The sequence below is a fragment of the Anoplophora glabripennis genome, unplaced genomic scaffold (genome assembly GCF_000390285.2).
Source record: "Anoplophora glabripennis isolate ALB-LARVAE unplaced genomic scaffold, Agla_2.0 scaffold16, whole genome shotgun sequence".
Taxonomy (NCBI): domain Eukaryota; kingdom Metazoa; phylum Arthropoda; class Insecta; order Coleoptera; family Cerambycidae; genus Anoplophora; species Anoplophora glabripennis.
In genome coordinates, this window is record NW_019416253.1 from 2531679 (window position 1) to 2549141 (window position 17463).

The 17463-nt window shown below is 31.8% G+C and overlaps 1 protein-coding gene across 1 annotated transcript in view; it reads left to right on the top strand.

Moving 5' to 3' along the window:
- Positions 1 to 17463, top strand: part of LOC108914203 (laccase) — an 89721-nt gene that overhangs the window by 51302 nt on the left and 20956 nt on the right. The window contains exon 2 of the mRNA XM_018719958.1: positions 16252 to 16591. Within this exon, the coding sequence (XP_018575474.1) occupies positions 16252 to 16591 (340 nt within the window). The remainder of the gene's footprint in view (positions 1 to 16251; positions 16592 to 17463) is intronic.

The following is a 17463-nucleotide window of genomic DNA, read 5'->3' on the forward strand; positions in this document are numbered from 1 at the left end:
CGCTATTTTTAACTCCAGAGGTTCATAAATGCAGTATTTTTTTTAGCGATTAGCAAATTGACATGACTCTATGACCAAATAGCGCATTTTTAGATAAGTGTTAAGAAAAAGAACGCCAACATATGTTCAATTGCCTTATGGGTAAAAGGTCAGGTTAATAATAATATTCAATGCAATCATAAAGCTATAGTTTAACTGCGTGTCGCCATTTAGGGATATATTTTAATAAAATTAATAGAGATTAATATTCAAGCAGTAGGCACAGAATTTATAGCACCGTAAGGTTATGGGTAATTGAAATATCTTGTAAACCATAAATTAAGTTGCAGAAATAGACAAAATGAGTAATTGCCACACTTGATAAGAATTTTGAGTAATACTAGTTAGTTCTGGAACACTGACATCTAGATATTTCTCCATATGCATTAACTGAAATAGTTTTCAAGGTAATGAAAAACAACCAAAAATCTGTTTGGTTACTAAACTTTTGCAAACGATGCTTACTTATTTCCAGCTGTATGGGTTTTCTAGTACTAAATATATAAGATGTTTCGTTTATACGTGTACAACGAAGGACCACAAATTTAAACTATATACAAATATATCCGAAATGCTTCGTTTGACCGCTAGATGGTGTCAATATTCCTGAAATCTGATGAAATTTTTTAAGTAAACCTAATACGTAACAGATTTTGATTATTTTTGGAGTGTGATCTATTCTCTTCAATTGACACATTTTAAATGTTATACAGAGTGATTCCTAAGAATTACCTAATAAATAACACAACCACAAAAAGAGCTGTGTATCAGAGATATGAGTACAAAGATCATGTGTGTTTTTTTATGCAAGTCGCCTTGGTTGTTTAGATTTTATCGTTTCTAAGATGTTTATAAACAAAGCTACATGAAAGTTGCAATTTAGTCAACTGTTTTCATAGAGGAAAACGTGGATATATCAAAATACCCCAAGCTGAGAGCATTTTTGAAAGAATGACGGCTATACACCTAAAAAGTCGAACGTTTTTACAAGAGAACATGTCAACAATTTTCTCGTTCAGACACCCAATAACACATATTTGATAATGGAGGTAGTGACGATCTTAGGCTTTCTGATGAGTTATGCAAACTTAATTTGGATGTCAATTTCAAAAATTTCGATGACATTATTGTAATTACAATTCCAAATTCTAAAAATGGTATGTCACGTACGTTTACAATAATTATTTCTCGTCTGGGTTCTGCTTGTCATCTAGAAATTCTCAAGAAATATATCAAGATTAGATTGGAAATTAAAACTGGAATTTTCCCGCTTTTTTATGCGCTATCAAGCAGGTAGATGTTACAACCCACCAGTCGGCAAGAATACTCTTTCTATGATTCCTAATAAGATTGCACAGTTTTTTAAACTAGAACATCCTGAAACATATACAGGCCATTCATTCCGAAGAACATCGGCAACGTTACTGGCTAATACTGGAGTTGATGTATTAGCAATCAAGAGACATGGTGGGTGGAAATCAGCCACAATTGCAGAAAGTTATGTTGCTGACAGTTTAAGTAACAAAAAAAAACGTATTAGTATTTTTTATCTGGAGCTATATAGAGCCAGCGTTTAGGACAGTATACTACAAACAACTAAAATTAAAACTATATCATAAAGATGAGCTAATTACAATGAAGACTGGATAGTAAGTTCGACACTTTACCACTACTAGGAACATCCATACAGAAAAAGTCTGTACAGAGCTTTAACTGCTTCCCTTCCCACCAGTCGCTCTATTTATATTTCCAAATCAAGCGACCATAAAACTAATTGAATCACCTACCATTTTCATGCTCTGTTGTAATTTGTTATTTACCTTACTTGTTTTACTTCTCTAGTTTTTTTTTTGCCTAAAGCTAATTATTTCCGCAGTGACACTACTGATAGTTTTTTTTTTCGTGCTACCGCGGTCGCGATGATGTGGCGTATTTTCTGTAAAGGTTTTCGAATTGTATAACTTTCAAATACTTAAAGCTAAATAGCCTCAGTAATGAAATCAAGGTTAACGGATACCACGGCAATGAGTAGAAATCCGAGTGTAAAATGTAATGTTTTAAATATCAATGTTATTAATTTTACAACTGCTGGTAAGCATCAAGTTTCTCGGCTATAAAAGTGATGTATAAAAGAAAATCGGGGAAAAAAGGAGAATTTCTTTATATCTCAAGAAAGTTGGTGATAAAAAATTGACCGCTAATAACAACTGGCGCCTTAAGATGCGATGTACGGTACTAGATGAGGTTCCTACTTGCTGTGCGAGTCGTCGAGTACTAATTGTGGGGTCTTGGTCAAGATTTTCCAACACTGCATCTTCAACATTGAGGTTCGCTTGCTGACCACGTCCTTCTCCTCGAGGAATAACACTTCCCGTATCTCGCAGTCGCTGAACGCACTGTAGGATTGTATTTGCACATGGGGGGTGACGTTGTGGTCATCGTTCCTGGTACAACCTAGTCGCCGCGAGCGCATTTTCTCCGGCTGCACCACACACTAACACCATATAAACACATTCGGAAATAGTAAATGCGTTGTTTTCTCGGTTCATTGCAAAACTAGTTTGTATACAAATTAAAAAATTAAACAAAGTAAGAAATAAGAATCTCGTTTTTAATGTAATCGGCACGCCATGATTATTTTTTACTTCTTTAAATTACACTGTCACTATCGTGGAATTACAAAATAAACACTTTTGTGAGGAATCTTTTACTTTTTAACAAGGATGGGTCGATGGACGATGCTTAATATTTAATAATTAAGTGAATAATGAATTTATTACAAATACAAAATCAGTTGACTGCACAAATTTTTTGACAATGTAACCCAACCTTCTTTTGGTATTACTAGTATTATAAGATTGCATCTCGGGTCGCATAAAACATTTCCAAAGTTTTTAATAAATAACACAGGGTCGGCCTTCATTTTCGTTGAATAAATGAACTTTAATTTACAAAAAAAAAACCCAAGATAGAACTTTTTCGTATAAGAGTTTTCTATTACAAATATCATCAGGAAGCTGTAGTTTAATTTTTATAGACTATACACGCCACACCCTGTATATTCTTGAACAACACATTTAGGGTACCATACCAATTTTTCAATTCAAACTTTGTATAAAAAAATGTTTTTCTTCAATTGTATTGTATAAATAAAAAGTTTTAGGATGTCCATAATAAGTTCACTTCTTATTGAGACAAGTTGCATCACACTTATTTTGCTGATTCATCGAAAACAAATAAAAAGTGTAACTGTAAATTATGCCCACATGCTGTTTATTTGTAATTTCTTTTTTTTGTTGGATTTGGAAAGCAGTTTAGCAAGATAATTTATTTTTAAAATGCTAATTTTCACTCAAAGCAGTATATTATGAGCTATAAATAGTATTCTATCATAACTAGCTTAGCAACAACCAAATATAACTGTATTAACCACCTATTTAACTTTTTTACGTACACCGACTCTCTTTTTGACCTAGTTTAGACTAAAAAAAATTGTCACTTCACCGAGCCTTGAAGTAGACTACTTATAAACGTTTATTCCTGCTAGGCCTTATTTAAAAAAATGGCTTTGAGAAAGCTTTCATAAGGCGTGTCCTTTCAAAAATATCAGCTGCTGTGTCCAATCTTATGCCTAGGGAACATTTTTTTTCAGCGGAATGCCCATAAGTTGCGCAACTAATTTACTTTCAATTGGGCACAGCAAATACAACGTTTCGATGGTCTCTATATGGACTACAAAGAGAATTAGCCGCGATTAAATGCCTTTTCAATCCACACGACGGACGGCGTTGTGAAGTCTGTCACTGTGATGTGTAACACGAATGAAATTAATTTTCAGTTTATCGTTGGCAAGTGAAAACAGTTACCTAATCCTGAGGTAGTTTAAGAGTATTTAAAAATGTATTATGCAGCAAATAATTCGAAACAATATTGTTAGGTATTATAAAAGTTCTGCCTTCTGACATATTAACAAAATTCAATGTGCTAAAACGTATAACCACGCCTATATTAACATGATTTCAATAATTATAAAAATTACTTTTACATTAACCTATTAGAGCGTAAACTGTATTACCTAATGCTTTACATACATTTTTCAATTCGTTATATAACGTAAACCGTAGGTTATTTAATTATTTTAAGAAAATTAATTACTGTTTTGTGAAATAATACCCGTGTTCAATGAGTTATGATATGCTTGTTACAGTTTTGCCCACGGACAATTTCTAAATATTAGAATAATTTGTGCGTTTGCTTTAATTATAACTATTTTCATTTGAAAAACTACTCATTAAAGTTTTCTTAAATGGCTTTACCTCTATAAAACTCTATCGATTAAATAAATGAAAACATATAATTTCACACAGAGTAATTGATAGGTGTTTCAAGTCTCTTTTTTATTTTTATAACCTAATTTTTATTGAAATTCCAACTGCATTAACAAAAAGAAATTTAATTTTACAATTTTCATTGTAAATATTCAAAATGATACAGTATACTAAGCAGAAGCTTGTTGTATAAATAATAATCTCGATCAGCTAAAAAGAAGTAAAACAATCTTTTACATGTCTGCTTTTTCCCAGACATATATCTATCGTAATCACAGGCATATTTAACGGTTTTTACTCCAAGTTATTCCACATATGCAGTGTCTATATTAAAAATATTATGCACGATTACACAAGTGAGGAAATTGAGTGATTAAATGGCGGTAATTAATTTTTTACTCTACCTTGTTGGCCGCCAATTAAGACAAATGCCTCACTAATGGGATTAGTAATAATAATTAATTGTCAGCTACTGGTGTTACGCAAATTGGAAAAATAGTAGAATTCACGTTGGTAAATACGCTGTTTAATACAAAGCAGTAATAAATCCCCCACTAAATATATCTGGGTCTTAATTTGTTGGAGTTGTGAAATTGAAGCAAACAATTGTTGAATACAGCCTCATACTAGTCCTAGTTTAACAAAAAATATATTACTTTAACGTGATATGTCAGTCTTGAGACATTTCCGTATCGATATCTGCTTTGCAAACAAATTAACCTCAATGATACTAATATAAGTGGCTACAAAATAATTATGACTATTTTTATTACGTTTATTATTACTTAACGTATTTGTAACTTATTTCTTGCATGACATTTTGGTTGGAGTTTTGCGTGTTCCAATGCTGAGAACCAATGTAACGCTATAAATTCAAGAATCGTATCCGAGAAACAAAGGTGTTGAATTTAAACAATTTGTAATATTTTTACAATTCCATTTCTACAAATTAGTTTAATTTTCCAGTAACTATAACATAGTACTTTAAACACTATGATCCACCTGCATCTACACTGAAAGAAATGCGTTTTATTCTTTATTAGAATTCTATATACCATTATAAGACCATTGTATACTATATGTGACAGTTAAACAGGTGAATATTGGATATAAAACGCGTATTGCTAGCACAGTTGTATAGTGACTATAAACCTTATTCTTTATTAAATTATTGTATAACTAGTATACAACGTTTTTTATACCCTTTACGAAATAATAGCAATAACTGTTATTAAAGTGTTCCATATCGTTATTAGAACATCTAGTACTGGTTATAAGTTTTATAATAATAAATGTATTAAACTGTTGTATACTCTGTATGAGTTAAAAACATATGTCATTAAGTTTTCAGAAATTTTATTGGATAACTGTAATTACAAGCTAAGGTTCTAATGTAAACATACATAAAACATACTTTTAAGCATTAAAAATGATGACAAATCGCTCCCAAAACTGTCCAGTTTATTTTCTTAGCAACGATGCACCCGTATTTTCTTGTATTACATGAGAATTTGCACTATAACTCTTCCACCTTAAGAATGAAGCATCCCCAGAAAGGTTGAGCTTCTTTCCATATAATTTTATTTCCTCTGGTTGATTGACTTTATACCCATGCTCTTCTTTGTCACCGTTAACCTTCTGTTCCTCCATCTTATGTAAAACTTAACATCAGCGATTTCTAATAGGACCTACAAAATAATAATTTTTAAGATTTAGACAAGATTTACATTTGAAAAAACAAAACAATTACAAGCCATAAAACAGTTAGATACTTACATAATAATTTTCCATTTCACACAACGCGATATGATCATGTATCCCACAAAACATGTGCATATACTGTCCATTTTCATCAAACTAGACGTGTGTAAGTCGATGCACAGCGGACTGTCGGAAATTTTACGATTGTTGTATTTTCTCTTCTTGAGTAAAGATAATAAAGACGTTGTGGTTTTGTGTGTTTATTTTGACAATGATTGAACATGTATGGACAATAAAAGTGGACTGTATAAGATAGTTGAGTACCGTTCTGCTTCATGCATAGCATGCTACTGAAATCTTAGAAGGGATGAGCTCGTGCGGCGAACCCTAAATCAGCGGCTGGAATAGCCAGGTTTCTTATTGAGTCGGCGCACTTCGCTCTCGGGTCTGACATATGATTATTATTACAAGACTATGAATATAACTTAACAACGATCATAACCGATTATGCACCGAGAGGTGACGATCACTTAACCATTATAAGATGCGTTTTACACGTTAAAAACGGAAACATATTCAGTATAAGAACGAATAATTCTGTTAATACAATTGTTATATACAAATTCGGATACTGGTCTTTATACAACAAATCTTCCCTACTATACAACTGGAATATAAAGTCTATAACACCTAATAATGTATAAGTAATTCATTATAACCTTTATTTCATAGATGCATAAGGTGTATTAAGCACCTTCCAGTTAAACTGATTGAATAATGAGTATGGAGATGATTGTTTTTTTTAATAAAAGTTGTATATTGGTTATAAAAGTTTTAATATGCGCTATACACATTATTCTAGATAAACAGTTTAATAAGCCCATTTCTTTCAGTGTACACTTGAAATAGGTATGTCAGTTATTTACGTAAAGTGTCCTGTATAATACTACAAAAAAAGTCACATTCATATGTTGTAATATCATTGTTCGAGCTTGGGGGAATTAGTATGAAAAAATTATTCACAAATATTCAGTTAGCTACTTTTATTCAAGCTATCCTTTTTCTATTTTAATGTCTATACGACTCTTGAAGTGACACTAAGTCTTGCTGATGAAATATACTTTTTGAAATTTTCCACTTATTGACTTATTATGCTTTCCTCGATACCTCCAGCCACACTAGTTGACTGCTATCCCCCATGTCTTTTAAGTGTTTGAATATTAGCTCCACTGTCAGCGAGGAAGGTGGCACATGTCCTCCTCAAGCAATGACCATGTAACTTGATGCATCTGAGAGTTTTAAGAATTCTGCAACTCTTTGGGAAATTTTTGCAAAACTATTGATGCCAACTGGTTTTATTGTGCACTTACCGTGATTACACTAATTGAAAAATCTACTGTGTTTTCCTTGTTTGGGTCTCAGTTGTAAATACTTATGATAAATTTCATATCCGTTGCACTCTGATCCTATGTCAAATACACGTTTTTTTTTGGTTTTGGTATTGTGTAAAGTTATAGCCAAAATTTTCTTCATGTCTTCTATATCTTTAACAGTTAAACTGCACAATTCTAAACGCCGATATGCCCAATTTAAACCAAATATTAGCATTAATAAGAACTTATCGTCTGGAGTCTCTTTTAAAAACATAGTAACGTTTTCCATAGTCAAAACTTTTGATTTCTTCGCTTCGTATGTGTCATTTCGACGTTTTAAAAAGGCCAGTAGCTTTTTATACTGTGAGATATCCATATTTTCGTATATTTGTACAGTACTTTTCAACATGGAATATGTAGACCATAAACTAGATGCCTAAAATAACGAAAGATATTGAATAAAAAACAGTAAAATATGTATAAAAAATAGCTTATCTTCTAAAAAAATACCCTAGCATTACACTTTCATCAGTTCTTGGTGCGTTTTTTGTCATCCTCCACTTATATTTCATTTCATATCTTCTCGTATTTTTCCTTGGATTTTAAGGGAAGTAAGCTCGAAGAAGCTTCCTGAACGACATTTAAATTGTCTTCAGAACAATTTTTTAAATTGTTTTCAGTAGCAAGACCCATTTTTATAATTAATATACATATAACTTATTGTTAGAATCAATTCAATTTACAAAAATGAAACTTAATGAAATAAAACCTTTTGCCCAGTTATTTTTGGGAAAATCTCACTCTGGCAAAACTATTTCTACAAAAATAACCCTTTTGGAGCAAGGGTTTTTAATTTTTTCACAGGTGGCAGAATACCGAAACATCGAATCCTTAATTTTTCACATGGTAGTGTCATTCATCATTTGCATATAATGCAGACTTGTCTAGTGAATTATCTGCATTTATATAATGTCACGTGTCAATCGCAGGTCGATAATAGTGCACTGTTGGGAAACAATAGTACATAATACTTTCAGTCCATACATTACTTTCCTTTGTTACAGGAAATAGACGTATGAAAGGACATGAAGGATATAACATATTGCATTGTATTGCGTTCATATGCAAATTAATTCAGCGGTTATTCAAATTCGGACAAACAAAATGTGAGATTTGGAAAATGATTTGACATCCATTTGGTGACCCAAATTTCGTCAGCTGGTCATTACCGGAACAAAAGATAGCTATATTGGGTGATTTTATTATATTTTAAATGACTAAGTTAATTCAAAAAATGTTCCTAAAAAATTCTATCGGATGAAGTCAAACAAAATTCTTTGACACCAAATCTTTCATTTCAAATATTTAATTTTTTACTTTAACAAAAAGAACAAATAAGATTTCTAATAATGTTTTTTCAATTTAGTTGAATTAACTACCATCAAATGCAATTATTCGTGCATATATACTAGTAACTTATTAAAGAAATAAGCTAGTTATGACACGAACTCGCAAGGAAAAAGCACACACCAACGTTACAAGATCTAGAAAACGTAAATCAAATAGAGAGTACAACCATGAAGGTGTTAATTCTATAAAGAAACTCCCCATTATATTCCCACACCACTTTTTGCTCTTACACAAAGCTCCGCAATAATATACAACCAATTAAACCCCGTTTTTGTGTTGGCGGTTACCTCATGTGTATCAAATGTTTATTGTCTTAGAGACATTGTTAGTGGGACATGAAAAGAAAATTGCATAAGAGGCAATTTGTAAATTTAATGAACCCGTGTCAAAAATGATTGTGACGACTGCATTTATGTAATCAATGGGAAAATCGTTACTATTATATACGAATGAGCCTTAATGGGCCTTGAATTGTGGGGCAATTAATTGGTAATAAATAATTAAGGCAACGCACGATCAATTAATTAAATATACAAGGTGTTTCTTGTTTAAGTCAGCCAGTCAACCTGCCTGAAGCAAGAAGTGACTAAAATACTGAACATCGTATGATGCGGAAAATTGCGATCTTCATAAAAGCACCTGGCACAAATTTGTACACTGGCTGTGGTCAAGGTTTTCTTTTATTCGTAATGCAGATGTACTTTTTTTTAATGTCAACATTAATTTTTTTAATGGAACACCCTGTATATATGAAATATTAATCGACGTGTCCGAGCGTTTTTCCACAAAATAATTACCTGAATTTTAAACGAATTTGTTCCATTCATCATGCACAAACCTTCTAGAAGACACCCCTAGTTTTGGCAAGGATTCGTATCTTGAAGTTTTTCGCACTATCAAAAAAACACTCTGTATATAAAGTAATGCAAATTTTTAAATAAATTATGTATCATTTCGTCAGATGATTATGCGAGAAAACATATTTATTGTTTAATTAAGCTGTAATTAAATATATTTCTTCCTTTATCCACATTCAAATGTTCAAATGTGGAACATTAAAAACAGTGTAACAGTAGACTTGCACATTTCCAATTTTTTTTTTTTTTTTTTTAGTTATTAATATCAAATTTTATTTATGCCTACCACTTTTACTTTGCTAATACTTACTCCTTTCACCTAATCAGTCTGAAATGCGCTCTAATTAAAACGATAAGTTAAAAAAATTCAAGATGCGTAGATAATACATGATATGCATTAATAACATTGCGTATTATGTACATAATTTGCTCCAGATACTTTTTAATAATGACTAATAGCCTGAGGCCTCACCTAAGAAAGCACTACCACAAGGGATATACGTATAAGTTATAATACAATGAAGAGAAAATATATTTTTTGAAGTTTTTTCAAGTTACAGATTAGAAAGTGCAAAGTCATGTGGAGAATATTGTTCATTCGAACCAAAATGAACCAACGCGTTTTTAAATAAGGTTAATGCGCCATAATCCATAATATTAAGTTACAGTGTTGCTTCCCAAGATTCAAATATTAAATTTAATTTATTATGTCACTTAATATGCTATAAAAGTATGTTCAATGGTTCAGAAACTACTGTTTTTAGTACAGTAAGGTTCTAAGCAGGCTTACAAACGACTCACCCTTAAGGATATTTCTACACGACATTCAATAGCAAACATGTTTTATCAGAAATACATTTGCTCTTTTTTTTATTTATTATCAAATAAAGTCAAACAATTTTCTTTAATATCATAAATCTAGTAGGTAAATCTAGGTATGCAACCCTACAGACAAAACTCCTTAGACCTGATATTGTTGGAAACAAATATTTTATGGATTTGTTATCCAACTATCATTGAATTACACCAGAAATATCTAGTAATGTTATCCAAATTAAAAACTAAAAATGATATATCTGAGCATAATTAATACCAAAACATGTACTTGATATATTCAAAAAAAATATGCTGTATTCTTGCTGTCCTATTATCACCTTTGTCAAAGACTAATATCATTTTACTTGTGAATGTTTCTTCAGTCAGCCTCCTCACAAAATTGAACTGAAGTAACAAGCTGCTTTTGAAGTATGACCTATTCGTTTCCGGTCACCCTGTACAGTATGTGAAGCAACGGGTATGAAACTATAATATTCTTAATTCAACGTATGTCTTTTCTGTGTGTCCTTAATACACCGATTTGCCTCAATAAAAAGAAATGTAAAAAAGAAACTTCTAAACGAACCATCAAATTTAATTTTTCTTGTTAACCTTCACTTACTCTTAGGTATGAAACAATAAAACAGCAAAAAAAATCAACATTCTCTCGCGTATAAAGAGTAATTTATCAATTCACATACCATGAATGTTTAAAGCTGTTTAAGAATGTCCGAGCTGAAATAGTGGCGTTAAAATCATGAAAATAAACATTCAAAATAATACAAATAACCTCGGGTTACAAGGCTTGAAGTATTTTAGGCATGTACTTTTACTAATTTAATTTTCATACTGCTTTCTCTGCACACTTACTTATAATACTACAATTTCTTGTTTAATTACTCAAAATAGTGAAGATATAGTGAAAACCATAAACAAAATATGACACACCAACAGGGTGTTCCAAAAAAGTTATGTCAACGTATAACAATTTTCTAAATACTATTCCTTTCCTAAAAATGATACATTTTTATTCAACGACAATACCGAATGTTTTCCACATTAACATTTTTATCTAACAAAAGCTTTTAGTTCTGCCAATCATTGTTACAAACTATTATCATAACAATCAATCTAGCTATTACCGAGAAGTCTCCTTTAAACAAAAACCGTATTTCTTATGAAACAACAGAAGATAAACGCGACTGCTATGAAAAGAACAATTCAATGGTCCAATGGACTGATTTATTTAATTTCTGTATGACAACACGGCTATTACCAACTAATCTCTTTAATTGGCCAATATTTTACTTGCAAAAACGTTTGGGAAATAAACAGCTGGCTTTTCAAAAATTATGTTTGGAAACGTTTCGCAAGCCCCGAATTTATCATTTTGTAATGTTGAATAACCAGCCGAATCGTTTTCAATAGACCATTTATAGTGTTGTGTAAGTCCTTAAAATTTTTCATTCTCCATGGACTTAAGCGGCTTTCTCCGAGCACACCTGCTTTGCTATGTTAAAAATATTATGTAGATTGAAAATTTAAGTACTTACATAAATATAATGGCATTTTTAACGAATCAGAATTTGATTTTTCGTTGTTGCCCAAACACTTCTTTATCGGATTGTATAGAAGGTGCTGACGAAATGTTCTGTCAAACTTTAATGGTGATCCGGTGATGGTGATTTATGTAACAAATCGATAAAAAAAGGTATTATGGACACGCTTTGTTTTCGACGTACAGGGTGTTGAAGTTTAAATAAAACATCGAGATTATCAGCATGTCTCTTAAGATGTTTAACGTGAATTGATAAAGTTTGGAATAATGATATTAGTAATTATGAGCAAAGGTGAGTTGGTGCACAAATCCCCAGTACATCTGGGTAACATACTTACTTGAAAATAATTCCAAAAAATAACTCACAAAAGAAATTTGTTGCTGCAATGCTATGATGCTGTGTTGTATTTTAAAAAATCGAGAAATAACACGAAAAATGACATCAGGATAAATCCCGTGCGTTTCAAAGACTAAATATAGTACTTTAAGACCCCATTAAGGGTTTCAGCAAAAAAATTACCTTTCCATGTAACATAACCTCAAATATGTCAAAAAATCGCGATTTTGGCACTTTTAGGTTAGGATATCTCGAAAACCAAAGCCAATTGAGAAATTTGGACCTAGGAAAATTCTTTGGGAATGTATATTCGTGATGTTGGGTTAAAATCTTGTCGACTTGTGTAATTTAAACAAACAATAATATTTACTATTTTCTTCATTTTAAATATTTGAAAACAAAACGTTCAAATCAAATGAACAATTTTAAATCACACAAATATAACTATACTTTCTGCCTGTTATTTTTTAAGTAATTATTTAAAGACTAAGTACTAAGTGAAATAACGGAAAAAAGAAGTTTCCGGAAGTTTTTTGTAGTACTCAAAAAGACCTTCATAATGAACACTTATAAAAGTTATTAGAGCAAAATTGAAGGAGTTATCGTCAAAAACAGATGGGTTGCTTATATTTTTTAAGGAAATATGAACAGTAAACGCTGTACTATTTCCATCAGAATTAAAATTAATCGGAGACCCTTTAAAATTAGTTTTGTTTTAGTGTTTTTCATACGAACCTGGAGTTAGTATTTTTTGAATAATGTACGGTAAAACTTGAAAACGTATTTTGCCTTATTTATATAATAACTCTGAAACTATGAAAGATACATAAAAAATAATAGACAACAAAAATGTAGCTTTTTTTTCAACTCAAAATATTTATATTGCATTTATTCCTATATAAAAAATAAAGGAGATATCGCCGCTTGAAGTATCGACTTTAGTGAAAAAACGTCCTGTCTCGAGCCCTTCGATCCTTTCCCTTTAAAAAACGAAGGACTTGCAAACGATCTTACAGCTCTTGAAATTATCTTTAAATGCTTTTTTGTAGGATACTATAGCTTCGAAATTAACCGAGTTATGGTAAAAAAACCAATGACATTTTTTCGGAGCAAAATAGGCTTTCTCATTTTTGGAGCAAAATGTTAGGATTCAAGGGCGCGTCAGCGTGTATAAACAATATAAGGGAATTTTTATTTTAAATTTTTCCACAATTATAGCATTCCAATATTTAAAACGTAATTTTTTATCAGTTTTTTAGCACAGGGGTGATTTATAAGTGTTGAAAAGTGTTATGAGATACAACTTCTTTCATAAGCAATGAGGGATTTTTATTTTTAAACAAAAAGCGTCAATCGGGCTTATGTCACTTTTAAACTTGAGCCAAGATGAGTCTTATTTTTAATTTTCATGCAAATCCATGCAGTTTCAAAGAATTCGGAGGTTACAGCTGATCTTCAGCTTCAATGACTGTACTATTATTGTCACCAAGGATCTTAATCGAGAAGCGTGCTTTTTTGTATACAAATTGAGATTTTGTGCAAATATGCTATATCCATTCTATTTCCTAGGTGTATAAACCTTTTAGTTAGATAATTCTAACAATACATAATAATTATTGTTAAAATACGATTTTTTATAGCAGTTCCGGATAATATTTGACGTTTATACTGATCTATACCCTATTAAGTGTTACAAAACATATTTCAAAAGTTACGTTAATTCTTTACATAAGAGAATTAAATTTAAAAGTGTGTTAATTAATTGGTTTTTGACAAATTCCTTCGGAATTTTAAATAATGGCTTAACATATGTCACTCGGAGAGACGGAAGAGAAAGATTTTTAAAGTGGAACAATTTTTCAAATCGGTTCAGCAACTTCCGAGGTTGACTTTGAAAATAAACCAAATTTCGAAAACACGAACACATTTCTCACCCTTGTACCTAAGAAATTTATTTATTGACCGAGTTATTTATTGATTGATTAATTTAATTAATAGAGCTTAATAAATTCTATTAATCGTATAATCTATGACAAAGATTGGTTAGCGTCTTTTTTTTATCCAAAATTGGTAACAAAAAAAAGTAAATTATGGTAGCGTAGACATTCCGTGGCAAAACTCCATAAAAAATTGTGTTTTTACTTATTCCTTCTGAAAATAATATCAAATCTTATAAAAAAGCAGTGGCGAGCTCAAATTTTCCTTTAAAATATCTAGTCAGGATGCTTTGTCATTTGAAGAAACAGACGCATGTTCATTACCTCAAAAGAGAAGTCTGAACATGTGTTTCTTCAAATATGGTGTATATATTAATTCCATACATTTGTTTCACTTTCTACTCACTTCTCGTTTTCGTCGATTTGCTCAAACCAGAAGGCTTTCCTTGCTTGACAACGAAAGTGAGCGAATTACCGTATTGATTACAAATTAATACGCAATTAAACCAGTAACAGTTGTTATATTCACCATATGCAGACAAGTTCCATAACACGCAGAACGGCAATACGGGATAAATTCAGTCGATGTCGATTTTATTGTTCATTTCCGTATCGATTAAGATTATAATTTGTTGCCAAAGGCTGTGAGGAATCGTTTCAAGGCTAGGCGGGTCTTCCATTAAGGAATACAAATAAATAGAGAGGCTTTCTACACACGCGTATATTTCTGTAAGTATGCCATCTTTTTAGAACAAAATTTCCCGTCGTTTCGCATATTTTGTTTTATTATCTTTAGGCATGAATGCTGTACTGTCGATAATTTGTTAAAAAGAACGTCTGCAATTCGATAGTAAGTTTCTAGCAGCGGCCCAAAAATTATTTCGTAATAGATTCCACGCGATCGAGAAGAGTCATTTATAGCGTTCACCTTTTGTAGAATCACATGGTTTCGTATATTAGTTTGCAATAATTACTTACAACATCTGTAGAATTTTGTCGTACTTAGATCAGATACGGACTTGGAAAGTTCCTAATGATAGTACAGAGGTACAAAACCGATAATAAAAGTACAACAATTGTTATTAACAATAAGTATACGTTATATTGATCAAATTTTAGAATAATAAACATAGAAACAAGGCCAAGTATGTACCAGTCGTGCAATGTTGGTTGCATAGTACTATGTTGCGACATATTTTCTGTAACCATATTAATATTTTCATTCGTAATCTGACTACGGTTCTGTTAAACTCCTCGCCACACTAAGCCTAGTTATGACAGAGTTTGTTAAAATGTAAGCCACTTTACCTGATATTAACAGTTGCTGAATTGCTGTAATATTCATGACGTCCTTGGATGATGATAATACTTGAATATGTATGAAGAGATTATTTGGAATAAATAATTAATTTTTAATTAACAAAAGCGTGTAACTAATAAAAATACAACCTTGTACAAAAATTTATCATTTAGTGATGTTAAATGTAAAAACAACAATTAGCTATCCGAACAATGGCATTTTCTTTGCTACTACGCAGTTTATATCGTCAATAATTTCAACAGCAGACGGACTTCTGATGAAATCATAACATCGTCTTGTTCCTCACAGATGAGGAAGAAGGCTAGAAAACACTTGAGTTACAACGAATTCAATCAGCTATATTTTCTTTACCTCTCTTGAATATCTGCTCTTTTACATGTACGGGAATTTGCCCAGGGCGAGGAACAACACTGCCAGTATCTAAAACCACGTGATAAAGTCTATTTGGATATCGGTTACCATAAATAGGTCGTGTTTCATTTGTTGCATTATCAGTGATGCTCTTTTTTACTTGGAGACTACAACTATTTTAAAATTAAAGATTCTCTAACTCTACACGTTCCTTCTCTTGCAGCTGCTGACCAATCAGCTTCGGCTTCGTGGATCCAAGACGACGTGAGCAGCAACTCAGACTTCTTCTCCTCCACGCATGGCGTCTTCCAGACCCACCCCGAAAGAGGACCGTACGGTTCCAGAGAGAGCTCTGGATCTAGAGAGGGAAGCTCTGGGGGAGGAAGGAATACCTTCTCCACGAAGAGCAAACATTTGAACTATAGGACGTCTTCTACGGAAGAACTAAGGAAGAACCCGTCGTTGTCGTCTCCGGAGGAATGTGCTAGGGCTTGCAGGGAAGGGGAAGCACCAAGGATTTGTTACTACCACTTCACCTTGGAATACTACACCGTACTTGGCGCGTAAGTGGATTAGATTTATCTTAAAACCAATTCACCTATTCCACATGTAAAGCTTGGAGCTAGACTTTAAAACTCTCTAAGTACCTTTTTATCTTGGCAAACGCTTTCAATTACAACATATTTATTACACAAGAGAAAGCGTAATTGGTATTATTAAAGGATAAGCCAGATTGATATCAGCCATTTGTTTATTATGATTAATTGTAAATCAATGAAACATTTCTACAGAGAAAGTAACCAACAGCAGAGTACGTCCTTACGTAAATCTTTGAACGTTCAAGATTAAGTATTTATAATGTTCTAGTCTAGATTAATGTTAATCATAAAGCAGGTGCTTGTAGTTATTTGTGTATAATTGCAAATTATTTACATAAAATGAAAATCTTAATAATTTACGTGATATTTCTACAGCCTGTTTAGATGCGAAGGTACGTATAAGGATGTTTGGAAACCATTTAAATGAAATTAGAAAATATAAGTAATAGAAGAAATGTTAGATACATCTATTCCCTTGACCTCAACAAAAACAATACTTCAGGTAAAAGAGTACTGCAAAAATTAATTATATACTTTCACTGTTTAGTATAAACTAGTTTTTTCCTTTGAAGATGCTTTTTCAAACACACATGCGCACACAAAAAACAAATCTTTTAATGGAGCTGAAGCTGAATATCAATACAATTTCAGAGTGGTTTTTTTGGTTTGATGAATTCAATTGACATGTGTGTATAAATTGTAAAAGTAAAAGCGAAAAAATATCTAACGTCGAGATGACTTTCTATAACGATTTTCCTTTTTCTTTTCAAATAACACCATGGATTGGCAGAGTGTCTAAGGGGTCGAGAGAGGGTAAAATATCTAAATGTAACAAA